The sequence below is a fragment of the Sturnira hondurensis genome, unplaced genomic scaffold (assembly GCF_014824575.4).
Source record: "Sturnira hondurensis isolate 20B ecotype Veracruz unplaced genomic scaffold, ASM1482457v3 Scaffold0009314, whole genome shotgun sequence".
Classification (NCBI taxonomy): Eukaryota; Metazoa; Chordata; class Mammalia; order Chiroptera; family Phyllostomidae; genus Sturnira; species Sturnira hondurensis.
In genome coordinates, this window is record NW_028081945.1 from 2,937,814 (window position 1) to 2,962,266 (window position 24,453).

At 35.6% G+C, this 24,453-nt stretch overlaps 1 protein-coding gene across 2 annotated transcripts in view; it reads left to right on the forward strand.

Moving 5' to 3' along the window:
* The window catches only part of RELN (reelin), a 577,463-nt gene that overhangs the window by 393,995 nt on the left and 159,015 nt on the right, over positions 1-24,453 (forward strand). For both annotated transcript variants that reach the window (XM_037057079.1, XM_037057081.1), the window contains exons 18-20: positions 7,836-8,069; positions 8,738-8,899; positions 13,609-13,845. In XM_037057079.1, the coding sequence (XP_036912974.1) occupies positions 7,836-8,069; positions 8,738-8,899; positions 13,609-13,845 (633 nt within the window). The remainder of the gene's footprint in view (positions 1-7,835; positions 8,070-8,737; positions 8,900-13,608; positions 13,846-24,453) is intronic.

Sequence of the window (24,453 nt, forward strand, 5' to 3'; positions counted from 1 at the left end):
TAAGGAAAATTTTGGAGGACTTCAAGAAAGATGTTGACAGCAACACAATTATAGTAGGGGATTTTAACACCCCACTGTCAAAAGTGGACAGATCTTCCAAACAAAATATTAACAAAGATATTGTGGCATTGAACAATGCCCTAGATGAAATGGATTTAACTGATATATGCAGAACATTTCATCCCAAAGAAGCAAAATATACATTCTTTTCAAATGTACATGGAACATTTTCAAAGATAGGCCACATGATAGGACACAAAACAAGTTTCAACAAATTCAAAAAAATTGAAATAATATCAAGCATTTTCTCTAACCACAAGGAACTGAAAATAGGAAACAAACCTCATGGAAAAAACTCAAAAACATTCAAATTCATAGAGACTGAACAACATGCTATTAAACAATGTGTGGGTCAATAATGAAATCAAGGAAGAAATCAAAAAGTTTCTGGAAACAAATGGAAATGAACACACAACAGCCCAAAACTTATGGGACACAGTGAAGGCAGTCCCAAGAGGGAAGTTCATAGTGATACAAGCCTACCTTGAAAAAGATAGAAACATTTCAAATAAACAACCCAACCCTACATCTACAAGAACTGGAGGAACAATAGCAAACAAAGCCAAGAGCAAATAGAAGGATGGAAACAGTTAAGATCAGAACAGAATTAAATGACGTACACACTAAGAATAATTCAAAAGATCAATAAATCCAGAAGCTGGCTCTTTGAAAAGATAAATAAAATCAATAAGCCTTTACCCTGACTCATCAAGAAAAGGAGAAATTACAACTGATACCACAGAAATACAAAGGATTGTAAGGAATTACTACAAACAATTATATTCCAAGAAATTTAAAAACCTGCAGTAAGTGGACAAATTTATAGAAACATATATCTTCCAAAACTGAATCAAGAAGTAGCAATCCTGAACAGACTGATAGCAGCTAGTGAAATTGGAGCAGTAACCAGAAAATTCCCAGCACACAAAAGCCCTGGATTGGACAGTTTCACAGAAGAATTTTACAGAACATTGAAGGAAGAGCTAACCCTTAACCTTCTCAAACTATTACAAAAAAATCCAACAGGGAAGATTCCCAACCTCTTTTCTGAGTTTGGTGTCATCCTAATCACAAAACCAGGTAAAGACATAACAAAGAAAGAAAACTTCAGGCCAGTATGGCTGGTAAACATAGATGTTAAAATCCTCAACAAAATATTGGCTAACTGCATCCAACTATACATTAAAAAGATCATACACCATGACCAAGTGGGATTCATCCCAGGGATTCAAGGATGGTACAATATTCACAAAATAATAAAGGTAATACATCACATAAACAAAAGCAAATACAAAAATCACATGATCATATCAATAGATGTGGAAAAAGCATTTCATAAGGTATAGCACCAATTTATGATAAAAAAAAACACTGAACAAAGTGGGAGTAGAGGGAGCATACATGAACATAATAAAGGCCATGTATGAGAATCCTACAGCCAGTATCACACTCATTGAGCAAATACTTAAAGCTTTCCCAATAAGATCAGGAACAAAACAAAAATGTCCCCTTTCACCACTTCTATTCAACATAGCATTGGAAGTTTTAACCATAGCTGTCAGATAAGAAAAAGAAATAAAAGGCATCCAAATTAGAAAGGAGGAAGCAAAACTGTCATTGTTCACAGGTGACATGGAAAGTGAACATAGTGTACATAGAAAATCCTATAGACTCCACCGAAAAACTACTCAGCCTCTTAGATAAAATGAATTTGGCAAAACAGCAGGATACAAAGTCTATATTCAGAAATTGAATGCATTTTTTGTATAAAAACAATGGAACAGAAACAAATTAGGAAAAAATCCCATTTGCTATAGCTACAAAAAAAAAAACTACGTAGGAATAAACCTAACCAAGGAGGTATAAGACCTATACGCAGAAAACTATGGAACACTGAAGAAAGAAACTAAGAAAGACACAAATAGATGGAAAGCTTTTACTGTGTATGCATACCAAGTTTATAGATTGGAAAAATTAACATTATCAAAATGTTTTTACTACCCAAAGCAATTTATAGATTCAACACAATCCCTATTAAAGTACCAATGACATATTTATCAGATATAGAACAAACATTTCAAAAATTTATATGGAACTATAAATGACTCTAAATAACCTCAGCAACTTTGAGAAAGAAGAACAAAGTAAGAGGGATTACAATACCTGATATCAAACTATATTAAAGGCCACTGCCATCAAAACAGTCTGGTACTGGTACAAGAACAGACAGAATGGAACAGAATGGAAAGCTCAGAAATAAACTCATGTCTCTATGGTCAATTAATATTTGACAAAGCGAGAAGGGACATAAAAATGGAGTAAAATAGCCTCTTCAACAAATAGCCTGTGTTGGGAGATCTGGACAGCTACATGCAAAAAAAAAAAAAATGAAACTCAACCACCAACTTATACCATACACAAAAATAAACTAAAGGTGGATACAAGAATTAAATATAACTTGTCATACCATAAAAATCCCAGAGGAGAACATAGGCAGAAAAAATTCAGATATTCCACACAGCAATATTTTCACCAATATGTCCCCCAGAGCAAGGGATGTAAAGGAAAGAATAAACAAATGGGACTACATCAATTTAAAAAGCTTCTGCACAGCTAAAGAAAATATGAAAATTGAAAGGGAGCTAACCATATGGAAAAATGTTTACCAGTGATACCTTGGACAAGAGTTTGATCTCCAAAATGTATAAAGAACTCACATAACTCCATACCAGGAAGACAAATAATCCAATTTAAAAATGTGCAAAGGTCCAGAGGGTAGAGGGGAGAGAAGCACAGAGTAAAAGGGGATGGACTCACATGAATAAGTATGAAAGACACATGGACAATAACTAAGATGGGGGGCGGAGATGGGAGGGGGTGGGGAGCACTGGGGGGTGCAGGGCTGGGAATACAAGAAAGAAAACTGTACTTGAACAAAAGTTAAATCAATTTAAAAAAATGTGCAAAGGATCTGAACAGATACTTCTCTAAGGAGGACATACAGAGGGCCCATAGACATGTGAAAGCATGTTCAGCATCACTAGCCATCAGAGAGATACAAATTAAAACCACAATGAGATAGCACTTCACACCATTCAGAATGACCATTCTGATGATTAGTATCATCAGAATCACCAGAATCTGTCATCAGAATATGTATCATTTGTCATCAGAATGACAGATCAACAAACAATAGCTGGAGAGGTTGTGGAGAAAAGGGAACCTTAGTTCACTGTTGGTGGGAATGCAGACTGGTACAGCCACTATGTAAAACAGTATGGAATTTCCTCAAGAAATTAAAAACTGTGTAGGGGATCGGTTTGTGTAAGTCTGGCAAATATGACTCAACTCTGCATGGAAAACCTACAGGAGGAAAGTGGTGGGCAGGAGCCAGACCTTCAAACCGAGTTTTTCCATGGGAATCAGGCCTAGAAAATGTATACAGATTGCTATGGCTTGATCTTTCTAAAACTCCATCACCCTGGTCTAAAACAACAAATATGTATTGTCTATCTTCAAAGTTATTTCCAAAGCCTGTGTGAGCTCTTCCAAGGACAGAGCTAATCAGCTCATTGCCATCCCCCTCTGCATGTTATTTTTATTTCCTTGATTGTACTTAGAATGTAGACAATAATATTCTATGTGATAGATAATAAATCTTTCTTTGATGTAAGACCTCAGGAAAATAATGAAAGCCTGTCTAGGCAAGGGTCGAGGCTCTCCCCTCTCAAGGGAGTGGCCAAGGCATCCATAGACACTCTCCCCTTCAGAGAGCAGCTGTGCCTGTTCCCTTTTTCCACACTGAATTGTTGTCACCTGTGCATTGATTCCCCTCATAAGCCACAACAGGCGGACTCTGCTGGACAGAGTCTGCCACATCTGGTGCCCAGGAACAGGGATGCAAAGCCTATCAGCCACAGAACTGCATTTTTACCCACAACTCCACTGGGATTATACCCTAAGAATCCTGAAACACTAATTCAGAAGAACTTGTGCACCCCGATGTTCATAGCAGCATTATTTACAATAGCCAAGTGTTGGGAACAGCCTAAGTGCCCATCAGTAGATCGAAAAATGATGGTTCATCTACACAATGGAATACTACACAGCAGAAAGAAAGAAGGAATTCCTATCTTTTGGGACAGCTAAAAAGGGTTATGCTAAATGAAATAAGCCAGGCAGTAAAAGACATGTGATCTCACCTATAAGTGGAACCTAGTCAACAAAACAAACAAGTGAGCAAAACAGAACCAGAGACATGGAATAAAGAACAAACTAACAGTGATGAGGGGGCAATTGGATAACAGAGGAAAGAAGGAGAAGGGTCAAATCAAGGAAATGTATAAAGGACTCATGGACAAAGACAACAGGGGTGGGGGTGAGGATTGGGTGTAGGAGGTGGAAGTGAGCAGTGCAATGGAGAGTAATGGGAGGAAAATGGGAAAAACTTAATTGAACAACAATAATAAAAGAAAAGTAAATAAAATATCTTCGGATTGATATATAATTGATATCATTGATATTTATGACATAAAGTATTTTGCATAATAATGATATTGGATATTAATGTGTAATTATACATAAATTATGTAATATCTAGGTACCACTGGAGCTATGTTTATAGGTACCATTGTGCTATGTTTATACCAAGGACAGATATTCATATTTATGTCATTCTCATTTTAATATTTCATTATAAAATATCCTGGAAATTCCTGAAACCACAGACAATCTTTGTTATACAGATACGTTTCCAACAAAAGATTATATAGTCTGTTTTTGCCTTCAAACAGTTATTTTAATTAGCCAATTACTTCATTAATGGAGAACTCATAAAGACTTTTGAATTTATCATTTGTGAATTACAGTAAGACACAAGACACTTGGCAGTACTGAGATTAGTGTCAGGTTAACTTTCTCACTATATTTCAATTAATTTAATTAACAGATTACTCTCTCTGCACAATGGAAATATTAAATACATAAAGAATTGAAAAATCTCTACTCATATTTTAAAACTTAATATGCATTTCTGTACTTTTAATAAAACCACTAACTCCCACTCAGGACACTGACTGTAGATCTGTGAAACATTGTATTTTCTTCAAGTGGTTATCTTTATTCATTTTCCGTAACCAAACCATCCTCTTGTCTAATGCATTTCAAGCTATATTAACCCAAGGAGCCCACACAATTCTGCAATTCCTGAAGTTGTCCTAAAATGTTTTGAAAATAAGTTATCTAAAATGACAGCTGCTTTTATTGATAAAATAAAAAGTGCCATTTCTAAAAGACCTGTCTATAATTACGATAGTTATATTTCATTTACTGTGTACAATATCCCTCTTAGCATTCAATAGTTTTATTATGGCAGCATCTCTGTTACCCGTGATGGATGCAAACAGAAATCTGGATGGCAGTTTTGTGTTTTGGGGCATCATTCTCTTCTGGCATTATGTGTTATCCTGAATAAGCATAGCCTTCACCTCCTTCTGAAGTTTTACAGAATATTTTCATAAGTTGGAAATTTAGTTATTTTCTTATTACTGATAATATTTTATGTAATATTTATTGGCTTTGTTCATTTGTGGCTGAGCTAAATGTTTGGCCACCACATTCTTTTCCAGCAATATGTGCCTTCTGAAGTTTGAACAAAATTGCATGGAAAAGAATTTCATATTCAATAATGCTTATTTCCTTTAAACAATCCTCAAATTTGGGAGCTCTGCAGCTTTGTGTTTTTCTCCCCAGTTTGCTCCCCTCATCACTACCATTATTTGCTACCAAGACTCCACCTCTCTTGCTCCCTAACACTTTCTTGCCTGTGTATAATCCCCCAGGCCAGGGTGTCTAAACTGACAACTCACTATCTTGATAAGCTCCCTGTTAGAGATGTTAGAGATGCTAACGAGAAGGACAGAGAGCTTACAAACCTTTCTATGAAAGTTTCAGCCCTGTATCTTTAGAGGGGAAGAGTTGTTTGTTTGTTTGTTTGTTTATTTTTCTGCCTGGGAAATTTTGCAAATAAGGACAAGTATTTGAACTAGTAGGGGACATATCTGGAGTCAAGAGAGCCTCAGGTTACTCCGAAAGTCACCAGTAGGTGCCACGCTAATGTTCTGTAAAACAAAAGCTTCTTAATATATAAGTGGAAATCCTTTTCAACATTCTATCCCAATTGTGTGGCTTTGGATTAAAAGTACAATTTCAAAACCAGTAAATGGGAACTGATTCCAATGTGAGTCATCTCTAAATGGTCACCAAGTTCTCCCATTCACTAGCCCTGTGAAGACATATTTAAGATACACAAAGACTCATTTGCCCTGAAATACACTCTGACAATAGATAGTCTTGTGGGGGGTGGGGAGTGGACACTAGTTTTACTTGGTTGCCATATTCAGTTTCCCAATGTAAAAAAAAATGTGTCCTTTTTAGGTAATTTTTAAATCTTTTTTGCAAACTATTTGGTTAATCAGAGTCCGACTAAGTCAATGACATAACATGTAAAAGAAGCACACCATGAGGCTCACTTTACATGCTCCGTGAAATACTGTTTTTATTTCCCATTTCCATCTCTAATGCCAGACAATCCTCAAACTTCACTCTAAAGTAGTTCTTGGCAACTTAGAGTCCAACTTCTTTGATAATAAGATGATTACTGTGAGCTTTCTCCCTCAGAATATCCAGTACACATAACAGTTGGCATTTGATTTCAGTACATTCACACATTCCTTAAACCCTCTCTGATGCCAGCAATGATCCCAGTTTCAGCACTACTGGTAAAGAATAGCCTTCTGAATTATGGTATCATGATAAAGGGCTTGTTTCAGGTTCTAGAAAGTATTGAATGTTTTAATGAGAACCCCCATGCACCCAGAAAGATGTCAATTTAATTTAATTTTATAATGGGCAAGATAGTAAATATAGGGAGAAAGAAATAGTAGAATTAAACTAAGGAATTTGAAACTAACTCTTGATGAGTAAACTTCTTTAAATATAAGAGGGATCTGATCATTCAATTATTAAGTTTTCTGTCATGAGATTTTTTGACTGACAGAGACTGAAGGAGTCTTATGTATGTTCTAGTCAGCTAACATGAATACAGTGTGTTCTTACATGGCAGCAGGCAGGTTGTTATGTGTTGTTGTTGTTGTTTTTCCTGAGCCCTAGTAATTTCGGATTCCACTGAGAGGCAACACAGTTCTGCTAAGGACATCTATGTAAGCCAAGGGCATAAGCATTTCCTTTAAAATGCCAATCTAAGTTTGCAATAGTTAAGGATAAATTCATTTTCTAATCTTTTTCAAATATTTCAAATAACTCCAATCACAAATGCAACTTGTATTTTTACACTTCATAAAGGAAATGTATTCTAGTTATCTTATAGAAGCATTTTATGTTGTCTCTTTTACAAACTTAATGAACATAGTTATGAATAAAATTATATACCTTTTACAGTGATTTTAAGTTGGAAATGTATATGAACATAGATTATTTGTAGATAAATCACTGACATTGGTTGAAGGTGAGTGCTGAATTATTGTTTTAATCATAAGCTTTTTGCAGCAGACCTATGCAAAGATTGTATTCTTCTGGAATATTCACAATTAATTCTCCCTTAGCAAGTTTTCAGATTCAGAATTCTCCAAAGATTAATGAGTCTTGCTTACCATTCGGTCAGATCCCAGCCTCTGGACTCCCTCCTCCTCAGAGTAGATTCAGGAAACTCTAAAAGGACTAACAGTTTAAGATTTAATTTATGGGATGTCTTTCAGGTGTGACCCTGGATTTTCTGGCCCAGCTTGTGAGATGGCATCCCAGACATTCCCAATGTTTATTTCTGAAAGCTTTGGCAGTTCCAGGCTCTCCTCTTACCATAACTTTTACTCTATCCGTGGTGCTGAAGTCAGCTTTGGCTGTGGTGTGTTGGCCAGCGGTAAGGCCCTGGTTTTCAACAAAGATGGGAGGCGTCAGCTAATTACATCTTTCCTTGACAGCTCACAATCCAGGTGAGTGAGGCAGGGTGGAATATATACTGAAACCATATAATAATGATTGAATTTAGGTCTATTAATTTTCTCTTTTTTTTGCTGATATATACCTATTTCCATTTTTAACCAGGATGACAGGGAGCTTATAGTTTATATAGTGTTAATGTGTCCTAATTTTTAATAAATTAAAAAGCTCATTGATGACTTTAAGATACTAATGACTGACTGGAGTCTTAAAAATATGAAATATTAGCATCAAAACTGTGTTCTCAAGCCAAGGGCTAGTTAATTATTTATGTAGTTTTATTTATTTGACAGCTTGCAGAGGCTGATTAGATTTACCCTACCTACATCTTCCCTTCTCCCAGCACTTAATAAATAATGTAGTAAAGGAATGATTGGCATTTTAAGTGTACATACATAAGTCATAGTATACAAATATGTGTAAATATAGTTATATTTGTATGGATGTATCTGTATGTTAAACAGGTGCATTGACCTCATCTTCTACATATATTCATACATCTCACAGTGAAAATATTTACGTTTTATAAAAGAGGGATGTGTGGAAATCTACAGCTTTGGGGCAGTTCATTTAAACTTGTTTGAATTTCTTTAAAAACCAAAATGAACATTATGATTTAAAATGTTTGTGCACACACTAATTATAGACGACTCACGTCTAGGTTTCTCCAGTTCACATTGAGACTGGGCAGCAAGTCTGTTCTGAGCACATGCAGAGCCCCTGACCAGCCTGGAGAAGGAGTTTTATTGCATTATTCTTATGATAATGGGATAACTTGGAAACTCTTGGAGCACTATTCATATCTCAACTATCATGAGCCCAGGTATGTTGGAAATCATTTGGAAAATGGTTAGAATGATATCTCTTTCCTGAAGAAATTCGGATTGTGTAAGATTCCAGATATTTTTCCGTTGAAAGGTGATGAGGACAAAGATTGCTGTGTATTGCAATGAAAAATTAGCAAGCCATATTCTTCTAATCCATTTTTTGCTCTACTGACTTATGATAATTTGAAGAAATTTATTGTCATATTTTGAAATGTACATGTAAGGAAATATTTTCTCAAGATTTTATTTGTTTTTAGAGAGAGGAGTGTGGAGGGAGAAAGAGAGAGAAAGAAACATCAATCAGTTGCCTCTCACGCACCCCCAACTGGGGACCTGGCCCACAACCCAGGCATGTGCCCTGACTGGGAATCATCCAGTGACCTTTCAGTTCACAGGCTGGTGCTCAATCCACCGAGTCACACCAGCCAGGATAGGAAATATTTTGATGCTTAAGAAAGATAAAAATACTTATTACTATTTTTCTTATTTAACTATAGTATAAACTATTAGATGTGATTTTAATATAATAGTAAATTATAATCACTATTACTGAATTTTTTAGCAATATAGTAGTATAATATGTTATAATAAATTATATGAGATAGTAACTTATAAAATCTGATAATCAGTTAAGATTTCATGTAATAACTAAGTAATGAGTACAAATCAATTTTTTAGCATGTATAGAGTCCCTGGCAAAGGTGGAGTGTGAGGATATATTTAAAGTCTTTTATTCAGGCCCCTTCTATGTTTCTTTAGTTTACTTATTTTATAATCTATAGTCACAGTTGTGAAATTTAAGTTTCAGTTAAAGCAGGACTACCCTTCAATGTCATCAGAGTAGTAATCACAAACAATAAAATCATTTCAGAAGTGTCCAAAGCATCCTCACCCCTTTTAGAACATTATTGATCTGCTCACTGAAATTCCTTTAACACATCAGGAAAAGAGGAGACTGGGAAAGTGAAAATACCGTCAGAGGAGTTAACACTGTGGCTAACATTCCCAGTTTGATGTAAAAAACTAACACTACTTGCCTTCCTGGAAGTACCTGCTGATCATGGGGACATGTGGGGACTGAGGGCTTTGGGTGCTGAGGTTTCATTGGCACCATGGCAGACAGGCAGGGGCGCTGCTGGAAAACTTGACACAGTTGAGCATTTTTCCTAGGGCTGTCCCTGTATTTAAGTATTTACAAATTGATGAGAACTTTTGTTTTCACAGAAAATAGAGTAACATCTAACAGAGATTATAGTTAACAACTATTATGAGTTATAAACACTATACTTTATCAAATTTTAAGAACACACCCAGGTGTATTGAGTATTTTTCCTTAAAGGTAAATGTAAGGCTAAACTCAACTTTCCTACTCAGTAGAGACATATGAATCCCAAAGAAATGTTTCATAGGCTCTTGATAATGAACATTAAAGGAAAATGAAACAGCCCTAGCTGGTGTAGCTCAGTGGATTGAGCGCAGGCCTGCGAACCAGAGGATCGCAGTTCGATTCCCAGTCAGGGCACATGCCTGGATTGCAGGCTAGTTCCCAGCAGGGGACGCACGAGAGGCAACCATACATTACTATTTCTCTCCCTCTCCCCTTCCCTTCCCCTCTAAAAATAAATAAAATCTTTTTAAAAAAAAGAAAATGAAACAAAAATAAAGGTGATAATAGTATTGGATGGAAACATGAAGAAAATATCCCCATTAAGTTAACTGGGTCTAAAACACAATTTCTTTTAACAAAGATGGACAGCTCCAAAATTCACAAATCAGTCTATATCATGATAATTAATTTTTTTGATATGAAAAATAATTTAACATCATCATTTAACATGATGTTAGAAAAGTGTGTTTAATCTTGCCTGCCATCTGCAAATAACATTTTTCTTCTAAGCAGGACTAAAGTGGCTTCTCAGCTTTAGGTATGTGCATAGCTTGAAAGATTAAAATCAGACCATAGATTTTTTTTCTTTAAAGAAGTGGGAATAACACTTTCATTTTCTATATATGTACCTCTGTCCCTGATAATCTTATGTCCTCCCTATCTGTCTTACAGATATTAATAAAAAGTGATTGACAAAAGTGGGATTTGATATATTCTGGATATAATTCTAACTAAATTATATTTTATATGATAAATAATATAAACCATATAAATTCTTTATAGGAGAGTTAAATATATCTTAATGCCTTTAGCCATTTGCTGTATTTTCTTCAGCATAAAGGGTTGCTTGTGATTGCTATAAATTCCATATTGTTTCTTTCTGTCATGGCTGTTCAAAAATGAAGTATGATCCATAAATTAGATATGCTAATTGGCTAGCCATTATTTACTCCTAGCCAATTTCTAATAATTTGCTGCCTATGATTCAACCGCTAAATAAAAGAACTCTTATATACTTCTTATTTATAAACTTTGAAGCCTGTGAATACATTTAAGTTAATCTTTTAATTCAAATTGATAAAAATGTCATGAAATAATTAGTATTTTATTAATATAAAACTCTATCACTGATGAGACTAAAATTATCCTACATTTTTCTTAATTATAGGGGATTTTATTTTCTAAAATTATTATGAAGCCTAATCTTATTTTATTTTTGTTTTGATTATTGTGTTTGATTACAAGAAATATATGAGTTTAACACCTGCCTTAAAAAGGAAGATTGATACAAACAGTTGATCTAAGATCCTGGGTTCTCATCTAGGGATTTTCTTACCATTGGTTCCATAGCTATTCTAACCAGCCACTGTAACAGGCTTAGAGTGGTGAGAGAAAACTGCCACTCCACCTCAAGACATGGAGTAAAAGTCAGGAGCATGGGCTCTACAGCCGTGCTGCTAAGGTCTAGATCCTGGCACTGTCTCTTAAAAGCTGCCTTCATATTTTTAAAATCTCTGAAATGGAATACTGATAATAGTAGTTCATTCATGCAGCAAGAATTTGTTAAGTCCTTATTGTGTGCCAGGTACTGTTCTAGGTGCTAAGACACACAGTGAAAAACTGAAAAAAAGACTGGCTTTGCCATAAGGATATTATCCCGGTTTCACAAATGAAGATGCTAAAGCACACAAATGTTGAGTACCTTTCTTGCAGCTGCAAAGTTATTAACCATTAGGTGTCAGAGTGGGGACTCTACCCAAGAGTCTGGTTACAGGCCCAACTCTTAATACCTCTGCCAAGGAAAATATTGACATCTTCAATTACTGTTATCATACACATATATGTACTTTATTTTCCTATAAAGTCACCTAAGAAATTATGCTCTTCAATTGTTATTTTTAAAAAGTATATTTTTGTCACACAGAATAGGAACTGCTTTTATTTGTTAATATAAAGGAAAATTATAATTTTTAATGATAAGTTAAATTATTAAATTAATGTATGTTTTCATTGTTGAGCCAGTTTAAATATGGTTTGTTTTATTCTACATATTTGGTGTTAATAATATGCTTATTTAATATTTAATAAACAAGTCAATATTTAGAAAAATTGAGGTGAAAATTATTAAAATATTTAAATAAAATGTACTCTTTTCTTTTAACAAATTCACATTGGTAAAAAATGATTCAGCAGAAATGAAAAGTATTTAAAAGGCATAAACATATTATAGCTATGTATTTTTAGCTTGAGAACTGTTTTTTAATTTATATTTTTGTATTTGAATATTGATATTTTTATTATTTATAAAGTATGTTTTCTCATATTGCAAAAAGTTCTACTAGTTTATTACTAGTAGTTGGTATAATCAGTGGTGATGGTCATGTTATTATACCCATATTTTCATGTACAAATTATTTAAAGAGAAAATTAATATTTTAACAACTTTCAGTGTATAAAAATTATATTTCCAAATATGATTTAACATTTCTTTACACAATAACTAAAGATAATATAATACAAATATTAAAATTAATCTACTTTCTTAGATTAATTTACTACTTTCTTAGTAAATCATCCTTAGACATTACAATTTTTAAATAATTTATTTCTAAATTATCCAACTAGTCACCTGTTTTGAGAGTTTTCTCTTGCTCACTAGAAAAAGATTCAGCCCCTTCAGTGTGCATTTACTGCAAACACCTCTCCTGGTCTTTAATTGCACACTGATGGAGACAAATGTTACATTTGCTATCTGCTTCACATCTAACCTTGTGTATGGGTGTGAACAGCATGCTACTGTGATTTATGGAGCTTTCAAGCAGATGTCATTGCAGTGACAATTAATGTATGGTTTCTGCTGCTGTGTACAATAATTGCTCTGGGAAATTAGATAGTATTCTTAATTTTCTTCCCCATTTGTCAGATAAAGGTTTGTTGTCATAGCTGCATGACTCAGCAAGTGACCTTGCACACCATGCCAAACTCATGGGAATAAGGAAGGGCCATGATTCCAACTAGCCCCAAACTCTAATTTGTGTAACAAGCTGCCAAAAATCCTTTACCAGACTGAGAAGAATCCTACCACTTTGAGAACTTTGTTCCACTGAGTTAGCTTTTCTGAGACCTGATGAGGGAAAGCAAAGTCACATTTTTAGATGTGTTTAGAAGACTTTGTTGGAGTCAAACAGGAAATTGGAAATCTCAGAAGAATATAATAGTGGGAGAACTATTTCTCAAAGTATTATACAGCAGAAGAAAACCCTGCTATAGCTGTATTTTAACATGTCAAAGTAATCTAAATTTTTTTTTCTCCTTCAGAATAATCTCTGTAGAATTACCAGATGATGCAAGACAGTTTGGGATTCAGTTCAGATGGTGGCAACCATATCATTCTTCCCAGGGAGAAGATGTGTGGGCTATTGATGAGATCATCATGACATCTGTCCTTTTTAACAGCATTAGCCTTGACTTTACCAATCTTGTGGAGGTCACTCAGTCTCTGGGATTCTACCTGGGAAATGTACAGCCCTACTGTGGCCATGACTGGACTCTGTGGTAAGGATTTAATCTTTCTTCTTGTTGTTGTTACAGTTTGCATTGAGGATTAGAACACAAGTAATCCCTCTAGTGCATTGAGCACTTAGTTACTTGTTGACAAATATTTACTACACATGACCCATTTGAAAAGTGATTGTTATATCTACAAGTATGGTACCTTGGGAAGGAAGACTAAAAAAATACTAATAGAATTAAATAAATACAAAATTTCACCATATTTTAATGTAATTTCTATTTACTACTATTACATATAAAAACTCTACCCAAAAGGTGTTAATGACTACAGTGAATAACATATTCTCCCTTCATGGAGACCCTCCATGATCATAGTGAAATGTGAAATCACTCTAATGTTATTTTAGCGAAATAATAATTAGTTTTCTTTTCTAATAATTAATTCTGTTTTGATGCTGTTTTACATAAAGTCCAAGAAGTTCTTCCACCCTTAATTTGTTAATGAGGATCTCCTTTTTAATCTGTTTTTCAGCAGTTTTGGGTCAGTGACTCAGCTAGCTAATGTCAGTGGGGTTTCAAGATTTTGGGATATCTCAGTCAAGATACCTTCCATTATGAAATGTTTTCCCCACTATGGTCATATGCAAACTTAATTATACATTGAGTAAACTTAATTATATAATACATTAAGCAGTAAATAAATAATTTAAGACTATGATTAGTACTTCAAGAACAGCATTGGGATGACACAACAGTGATTGAGTCAGGGGTTGGCTACTTCAAGTAGAGAGGAAGAAGCTATGCTCAGACAGTTCAAATAGTGGATATGATACATTCCACTGACTGGAAAGTGAAAGAACAAGGAAGTCCTAGCCACATGAAGATCTGAAGGAACAGTAGTCCAACAACAGGAAATTCTGTGGTCAAAGACTCCCCAAAACAAGAGCCAGGCCGTGGAATGTTCAAGGGCCAGGAAAGAGACCAGTGTTGATGGAGCCGAGGTAGTGAATGTCAGGAAGAGAAGCCAAGAGATGTGCAGAGGCCAGATCATGTAGGGTCCTCTAGCCTCAGAAATCCTGGATTAAAACTCACATCTGCATACATTTAAAACTTATAGCCTTCACCACTATGCATACCACCCCCCTATCTTTGTATTTCTTTAGGACTTTAAATATGATCGAGGAATAATTTTCTAAGAGACATTTACTTTCTATTGAGTCATTGTCAAACCAATTTGATTTCTCTGATGAATCTTGCCGAAAGCTATTCTTGTCTCCAGAGAGCACATCATAAGTGACCCATCAGTGATCTTATCATAATTAGAGGTAAATTTTACACACCATTGCACAGGAAATTACCTTTGATGGGAATTGTGCACGACAGTCACATCTCACACACAGCAGGCTAAAAGTCTAGCATCAGGATGACAGCTAATGGAATGGAAGTAAAGCTGATCACTTTTGCTGCAAGCACTGTCAAACTAGATACAGTGAAATTTCCACACAACAAAGTATGTTTTCTCTACTTGATAGCCTCAGATGCTTCTTTTCATGGATACTCTTTCTTAATCCTGGAGCCTTCAAAGAAAATGAAGGGGTGAAGTAAGATATATGCAAATATATAAACCAAACTAAGATTTTTTTTGGAATTTTGTGATTGAAATTTTGAGCTGACCTGGATTAACAGTAATCAAATTGGCCATATACATAAACTACATCCCCCCAAACTATATAGTCATTTTTTCAGCACTTTTAGTACAACAAAGAGTCATGTCACAAATGCAAGTCCTCTGTCATGTTTGTTTTCAAAAATAGTTAACATCTGCCTGAATAAACTCCAAAGTTGCTGAGCATTTTAATTTAACACTTGGGCTGAATGCATGGTAACAGCAATTTAATTTCTGCGCTTTGATCAAAAACCCTATCCTTTCAGATAGTCTGATGAATATTCTTAACCCACCACTGCTTTAATTGGTGGAGATACATTTACTTTGTGAAAGTACAATCACAATAATTATAGAAAACCATCTGAAAATATAAATAACTGTACAATCCCCACGGGTACCTTGAACAGCACAATAGGAGTTTTATTAACAACCACATGTGAGCAATCAGATTTGACTTTCTGATCTTCTCTGAAATGAAAAGGAATTGTCCTGGTTATGAAACAACAGAGAGAGTACTCTGGCAGTGATAATGAGACTAGAGAAAGACACTAACTGCTTTAATAAGGACATGAAAAATGCTTGCTGCTTATTAAAATGAAACAACATGGAAGACCTCAAACTGTTCCCATTTTCTTAGCCAATGAATCAGAATAAAACTCCTTTTAATGACACCGTTTTCTCTCTGCTGCTCTTGAGGAATAGATTGTCCAAGTTCAGTGTGAGCTCACTTTAGGAATGTTTCTCATAAATACTTGCCACAATATTGAGATACAAATAATGGTAGTGACCAACTATTTATTATAACCTCCTACTCCTGAAACAAGTTATCTTTTAATGCAAAACCTTTAAAGCATATTATCTTATTTAGTAGAAATTTTTGAACATATTAAATAAGTGGTTTGTGACATTCAATGACCTTGTTTCTTCCAAGAGAAATTTTAGAATATATACATGTCTCTACAGATATTTGCTGTTAAATTCATTATAATTGGCTTTTCCAAGCTGTAAGTTCATTTGGTTCTCATTTGCTAACTCATGACTTTCCATGAGCATGGATTGTTGTTACTGAGAGTATTCTCCAGGGAAACTTGGACAATTACCTTTTCATTAGAAGAACTACAGTCAATATGCTATAAATCACTTTACAATGTATCATCTTAGAGCACATTTTTCTTTTTTTAGTATATTTTATTGATTATGCTATTATAGTTGACCCATTTTTCCCCTTTATTACCCTCCACCCTGAAGCCTCTACTACCAGCATTCCCCCTCCCCAGGTTCATGTCCATGGATCATACACATAAGTTCTTTGGCTTCTCCATTTCTATACTATTCTTAACCTCCCCCTGACTATTTTCTACCTACCATCTATGCTACTTATTCCCTGTACCTTTTCTTTCCCTCCTTTTCCCCACTGATAAACATCCATGTGATCTCCATTTCTGTGATTCAGTTCCTGTTCTAGTTGTTTGCTTAGTTTGTTTTTCTTTTTGTTGTTTTTTAGGTTCACTTTTTGATAGTTTTGAGTTTGTTGTCATTTTACTGTTCATAGTTTTGATCTTCTTCTTGTCCTTAGATAAGTCCCTTTAACATTTCATATGACAAGGGCTTGGTGATGATGAACTTCTTTAACTTTAACCTTGTCTGGGAAGCACTTTATCTATCCTTCCATTCTAAATGATAACTTTGCTAGCTAAAGTAATCTTAGGTGTAGGTCCTTGCCTTTCATGACTGTGAATACTTCTTTCTAGACCCTTCTTGACTGTATGGTTTTCTTTGAGAAATCAGCTGATAGTTTCATTTGTAGGTAACTATCTCCTTTTTCTTGCTGCTTTTAAGATTCTCTCCTTATCTTTACTCTTAGGTGATGTATTATGATGTGCCTTTTCTCCAAGGAAGTGGAGAAAAGGGATTTCTTGTGTACTGTTGGTGGGAACATAAATTGGTACAGCCCCTATAGAAAACTCTATGGAGGTTCCTGAAAAAAATTAAAATAGAACTACCATATGATCTAGCAATTCTACTTCTGGGAACATATTTGAAGGAAACAATCACTATCTCAAAAAAAGATATATGCATATCTATGTTCATGACAGCATTGTTTACAATAGCCAAGACATGGATATAACATAAGTATTTATTGATGGATGAATGGGTAAATAAACTGTATTATACTTACACAATAGAAAAAATTTAAGCTATAAAAGGGAAATCCTGCCATTTGTGACAAGATGGATGGACCTTGAAAAAACCCAAACTCATAGATACAGAGAATAGAATGGTGGTTGCCAGAGTTCAGGTGTGGGGTTGAAAAACTGGGTGAAGGTGGTCAAAGACACAAACTTCCAGTTATAAGTTTGGGGGATGTAATGTACAGCATGATGACTATAGTTAGTAGTAGTGTATTGTATATTTGAAAGTTCTAAGAGTAGCTCTTAGAAATTCTCATCACAAGAGAAAATATTTAGTAACTGTGTGAGGCAATGAATGTTAACTAAACTTATTGTGGTAATTATTTTACAATATATACATACATCAAATTATTATATAGTACACCTAAAAGTGATACAATGGGATATAGCAATTATATCTCAACAAAACTGGAAAAAATAATTAGAGTAAAAATAATGATATAAGAAAGCTATAGATTTTCTTTATCTTTAATGGTGCTTAAGGAAAAACAGATTTAATTAAAAGACAATTTAGAGATAAATGAAATGTCAAAGTATATAAAGGGCCTCCTAGGTACTTTCATTGGCATAAAAAATAGAAAGTACTCATTTTGAGTTATGTTGATTTTTTGAAATTGAATTTATCTTTTTTTCTTTTTATAAGCAAACCGCTAGTACTAGTCATGTTAGGGTCATTTTTTAACAACAGAAATTTGCTAAAGGAAGCTGTGAAGCAGAGGGAAAGAGTAACATGTAAAAAATGAAATTAGCTGTGAATGACAAAAGCCATGAGGAAAAAGGATGACATGTGCTGTGTACCGTTGTGATGGGAGGATTTCAGAAGTCTCTTTTTCTCACCAGCCCCACGTGGCATTTGTCAGCTCAGCCAACATAGGAAAGTAGAGGTGTAAGAGGAGCACAGCTGCAAGGTAGGTGGCCCAGGTCAGAGGAAGTGAACAAATGACTATGCGTTCAGGATATTCAAAAAGTATATGCTCACATTTCATGGGGCATGTATAAGCATGGACAAGGAAAAATAATTTGCATATTTTATGAAAAGCAAGAGTCACCCAGGCAAAATAAAAATCTTAAAGGCTGTTTATTTCATAATACAAATTAAATACAGTTCACTTTCAATAAGAGATAGGAAATAGTACTGTGACTCTATTAACAAATAAAGAAAACCAGTAATTTAGTGTTATATAATAGTTATATAATAACACCACAGAACTAATTAGTGAGTGGAAAAGTGTTTTAAGATAGACAAGAGGATCTATGACATAGGCACTTTTAGGTTATAAGAACCATTGGGGAGTCAATTATAATATGTAGTAATGGATAACACAAAAAGATTTTCTAGTTGCTCTGGAGAAAACCTTCAGGCTCATGCTTGCATAGACCTAACATGCATCAGTGGGAACTTGCAGGCCCACAAGAAGATCTAATGCATGTTTAGCAAGCAACCGGCCAAACATTTTTTCGTGAGGGTCTACCTTTCCTTCTGCTACTTTTTGGTTAATTTTTAAAATAGGAATATGTATTTGAAGGCATTAAGAGTCAGGAGTCTTTACAACATGCAAATCTTTGTTGCTGTGGACTGTTCTTATGAAACTAATCAAGGAATTTGCCTAATAATAATATAAGGGATGCATCATTGGTAAACAGGTTGGGTTAGTGCCCAGCTGAAATTTTAAACAATCTTGACCCCTCAGGTTCCAGAAAAACAAATTCCTGATTATCTGTTTATAAGATGAACCTACCTATAGAAAAAAATAATACTATCCAAGTAAATTTCTTTAAGATTTTTCATCTATAACTTACGTAGAAATTTTGTTGTTTTAAATAATTTGTAAGTAAGCTTAGACTATTCTTAGGATTTTATTTTTTCAAGGACTCTTAAAATGAACAGTAAGTCAACTTAAATTGTGCTGCTAAAGGAAGTCAGTTGGGGTGAGCTGGCTCCCAAGAGCCGCTTCAGCTGCTGTTTCTCAATAGGTGATCATTCTAGGAAGCTTAGCAGATGAATAATGTAGCTATATTGAGTGACAGACTGAAAAGTCACTTACTATTATTTTTGGCAACTATAAAAAGAGTATTTTCATTGTGTAAATGTACCATATGCAGCAGAAAGAAAGAAGGAGCTCCTACCCTTTGCAACAGCATGGGTATATCTGGAAAGCATTATGCTAAGTGAAATAAGCCAGGCAGTGAAAGACAAATACCATATGATCTCACTTATAAGTGGAACCTAATCAACAAAACAAGCAAGCAAGCAAACCAGAGACACTGAAATAAAGAACAAACTGACAGTGACCAGAGGGGAAATGGGAGGTAATAATGGGATGGGAGGGAAGGGTCATCAAGGAACATCTATAAAGGACACATGGACAAAGCCAGAGGGGTGTAGGATGGAGGTGGGAGGTGGGGATGGCTGGGATGGGTGGGAGTGGTGGGAGGGAAATGGAGACAATTGTACTTGAACAACAACAAAAAAAGAGAGATAAATAAAATTTTCAAAAAAGTTTGTTCAGTATCCAGGCCTCTATACAATTGGAAATACAATGGAATAACTCCAAATACACTGATAAATGACTTTTTAAAATACAGCCTATTTATTAGCTTTTTCATCATGAGGATTTTATTACCTAAAATTTTTTATTCATTTCTAAACTAATATATACATTAAACTGTTTATCGATTGCACTATCGGTACTATTTGTGCTGGAGGTGTAGCAGTTGGTGTTAGATGAAGATAGAAAAGTCTTTTGTGGAGGTTACATTCTAGAGCAGGATAACAACAGTAAAGAAGTAAGGAAATTGATAATAATATTTCAGGTTTGGGTAAGTGCTATGAAGATAAAGGAATGGAGTGTTGGGTAGCAGAAGTCCAGTGAGACTATTTTTTGGTAAGATGGTCAGAGAAGCCCTCCTGGGAGGCATAAGTGTAAAGACCAGAATGATGACAGATAACCATGTGAAACTGTGCAAGGGAAGTATTGCAGGCAGAGAGAACAGCAAGAACAAGGCCCTGAGGTAAGCAATGAACAAGATTGTGTTAGGGCCTTATAGAGCAACATAAAGAACAATTTGGAACAAAGGGATGATGTATTCATACTTATATTTTAAAAGTAATTGTAGCTGCTATGTAGAGAACAGATGGTAGAAGGTAATGGGAGATGCAGTAGAGGGAGCTCAGCTCAGAGGCTAATGGTGCCACCTGCATGTGCTGGTAGTGGTGCTAGGAAGAGCATGAAGGCAGTGGAGAAGTGGACTGCTTGAAGATATGTACTGGTAGACAAAGTCTTAGGATCTTCCATATGAATGGATAAAATGGCTATGTTCCAAGATGAATAGCCTGTTGAATATCCAGACAGTTGACTTTTGAGTCATTTATTTCTCCAAAGTTAAATTTCCATAAAACCTCCCTTTGGACTAAGTAGCTAAGTGATATTTCAGAGTAAGAGAACATACCATTAAATTAATGAGAGAAATCTACGTTTGACTATTTAGAGTCATGGTATGTGGTATGTGAGGCTAAGACAGTTACTTTCTATGGAGAGTGGTCCACAAAAATCTCCAAGGTAGGCCATGAGTCATCTGTTGGCCTCTCCTGCCTCCTGTCTTTTATGCAGTCTACTCCAACCACATTGGTCTTCCTTCTCGCTACTCCAACAAGGCAATTTTTTTCCTCTGTCGGTACCTTTGCATTAGCTATGCTTCTTCCTAGAAAGTTCTTTTATTAGTCATTTTGGGCAAAGTGCCAGTGCATATAAGCTTTCCAGGGGACTGGAAAAATCCAAGTACTAGAAAAATGAATACTGTCTGAAAAATGATGAGAAAATTGCAAAAATCAAATTAATAAATAATAATTTGATATTTATAAAACATAATCAGCTTCAATAATTGCTAAATCTAAATATTCACAAATTTTATATTATTGAAAATAATTTTTGGACTATGCTGAGGAATCATAGCCAAACATATAGTATATGCATTTCTATAAGCCAAGTAAAATTTAAAGGCAAAATTATAAGATCCACTTGAAAGTTTTTGCAACAAAAAGTACATATTTAATGTGGAATGTGAGTGCATTTCAATATGTTTGCTATGATGTATTGTTACAGAACAGACCCAGGGTGGAAGTGTGCAGAGGGGAATGATTTACTATTACTAAATGGACCCACCCTTGAACTCCAGGTGTCCCCACCCTGCACTAGGTTCACCTTGGCCACTACCAGGGAAAGACATCTCTCAATGCCAAAGACTGGTGAAAAGGAAAGAGATTATTTACTTAAAAAGTTATACAGACAGAGTAATGACTTAATGTCTTCATTAAAAAGACTAAAGTCCTTTGGAATACCCACAAATGCACAGTCCTTCCTTCTCCCCTTTGCCAAGTCTGGAATACCGTGTCTCAGGAAAAGAGGTAGAAGTCTGTGGTTCAGGCAGCCCCTGACGGTTCTAGCACCATCAGCTGTGTCACTGCCATGATCTCCAAGTAATCCAAAACTGAATGGCACCTTCTCATAGCCCACCAGCAAGAATTCTTTTACCCCTTTTGTTCCAGGCAAAGTCTCTCCTGCTTCCTAAGCCATGTGGCAAAATGGGAGCACCCCAAAGCTGCACAGTCCCAACTTTCACCAAAACTGCATGGTCCTAAAAAAAACCAGCGTGGCTGCTGCACCTGGGTTTAAATCCCACTGCCATCTTCCTCTGCAGCACTATTTCCGACTCCTCCCACAATCAGTTACACCTGCCAACATTCCCATATTTTTCCAGCTTTACTGGGCTGCCATAGTAAGTCCAGGCAGGCATGGCCCCATGGCATGGAGCCAATCATCTCCAAGCTCTCATGCAGGCACTGTAACCAGAGAGAGTTGCCTCCCATTTGCATCATGGGTCGAAGTCACTCCCATCCCCAGTGGCTCAAAGCACCGCCACAGCTATTTAACATGTCTATGAAACCAGTTAAAGATTATAGATATGTTAAATGACCATTCTAGAGGTTATCTGCAAAACTGTTTCTATTCAAAACAGCTCTCAATGACCCTGCTCCATATATCCCATCCCCCAGCTCAGACTTGTGGGGGAGAGGGCATCCTATATATTTTTTTTCTAATATTTCCTGGACACCCTGAGTTCTGCACCCCATTACAAATCCCAATTTGGGGGCACCCTGTTACAGTATGAATGGAATTCCTAAAATTAAAAGTATCAAGGTCCTATAAAATGACTTTAAATGGCCCCGCTTGAATACATGCCAAAAAAAAAAAAAAAAAACATGGCTACAAGTAGTTAGAACAATAAAGAAAAAGAGAATTTCAAAGATTTCTCAAGGTTTTTCTCTCACCTCACCTATTCCCTCCATGCTAAACATTTCAGTCAGAGTTATCAAGCCTAACTTCATGGCCCAGTGAGGAGCCAGACAACAGGAGTATGTTGAAAAGGCAAGTTCTAATTATAAATAGTGTAAATGTGGTTTGAGCAAGTTTATGTCAATCACAGTTGATTCTGGAGTTAATATGGGTGTAAAGTAAGAATAACAGGAGTAAGGAGGTTCTGGATAACCAAAAATCTGCTATGATCTGAAGTTTTTAACAAAAACAACTAAAGCTCTTCTGATTTTTCTCCTCCCAAGTGACAGGGAAGAATTGTTCATGAAAGGGCCCCCGACAACTTAACTACTCACACCCACAGGTTCCTGACAAGAGACTGGCAGGCACCACAAGAGTTGAAAGAAGTTATTTTCCCCTGGGTCCTTAGATTCTGCACTCTCTGACAGTAGGGCCCCTCTTTGCCCTTCAGACTTCCTTTTTCCCTTCGCCTGTCTTTGGGGGGTCACAGGCCTGACTGCTTTGTGCCAACTTCCCACTCAGACTTTTACCCAGCAGAGATTACCCTTAAATATATATAGTTTACTCCAGCTGCTGAACATTTCCTTAAAATGTTAAGTGGGCAAATGAAGATTCAACTGAAACTTGAGAGAAATCTTTGAAATAATCATGTCTTACCAACAAATTCTTATAAACTTAATAATTAGTTTTTTATGAAGTTATTGGAATTAGCTGCTGACATCTAGACTTCAGGAGAATTGCGTTATCTCCACAGAAGACAAAGGCTGGTGACAGCTGCAGATTCACGTATGGGCTTCTAATGAAGGAGGGAGGAGCCAGGAGTCTGGTCCACCCACCTGGCCTACAGTAGTACCCCTTTGGGGGCATATAACCACTTAAGAAAGAAGACAACACTCATTTTTGGATATGGCCATTGTGTACTAACAGCCTGAATCTGTAACTTAAGGGACCAGTTACACCAAATTCTGTCTCTCACATGTGAAGTTATCTGACCCATTAGAAAAAACTGCTAAGTGCCTGATTTTATGAGTTTTGTTTGCAAAGAGGCTGCATTCTGTCAAAGCTGAAACAGTAGCCAAGCAGCTCAACTTATGCTTTTTAATCACCTAAGAGTTTATCTAACTTAAAGTAAGATTCTATTCCTGACTTGAAGAACTATGGGTAAATTTCTAAACTGAGAAAATGGAAATGAGAATGAAGAACCCCAAAATACAAACTATGTACTTTAACTAGGAATGGTAAGAGTAAGCAAAATGAAGAAGGTACTGGGTGCAAACATATCAAAGGAACCTAAAATAAATGTCAACTTGGACGTGTATTCCAAAATCCCTTCAATTGCCAACTCAACAAAGACTAGTCTAGCCACGTAGAAATCCATAAGGACCTTTTAAATGAAGCATTCAATAAACACATGACAAAATGCAATATCTGCAGAAATTTCAATTTGTTTGAAGTTGAA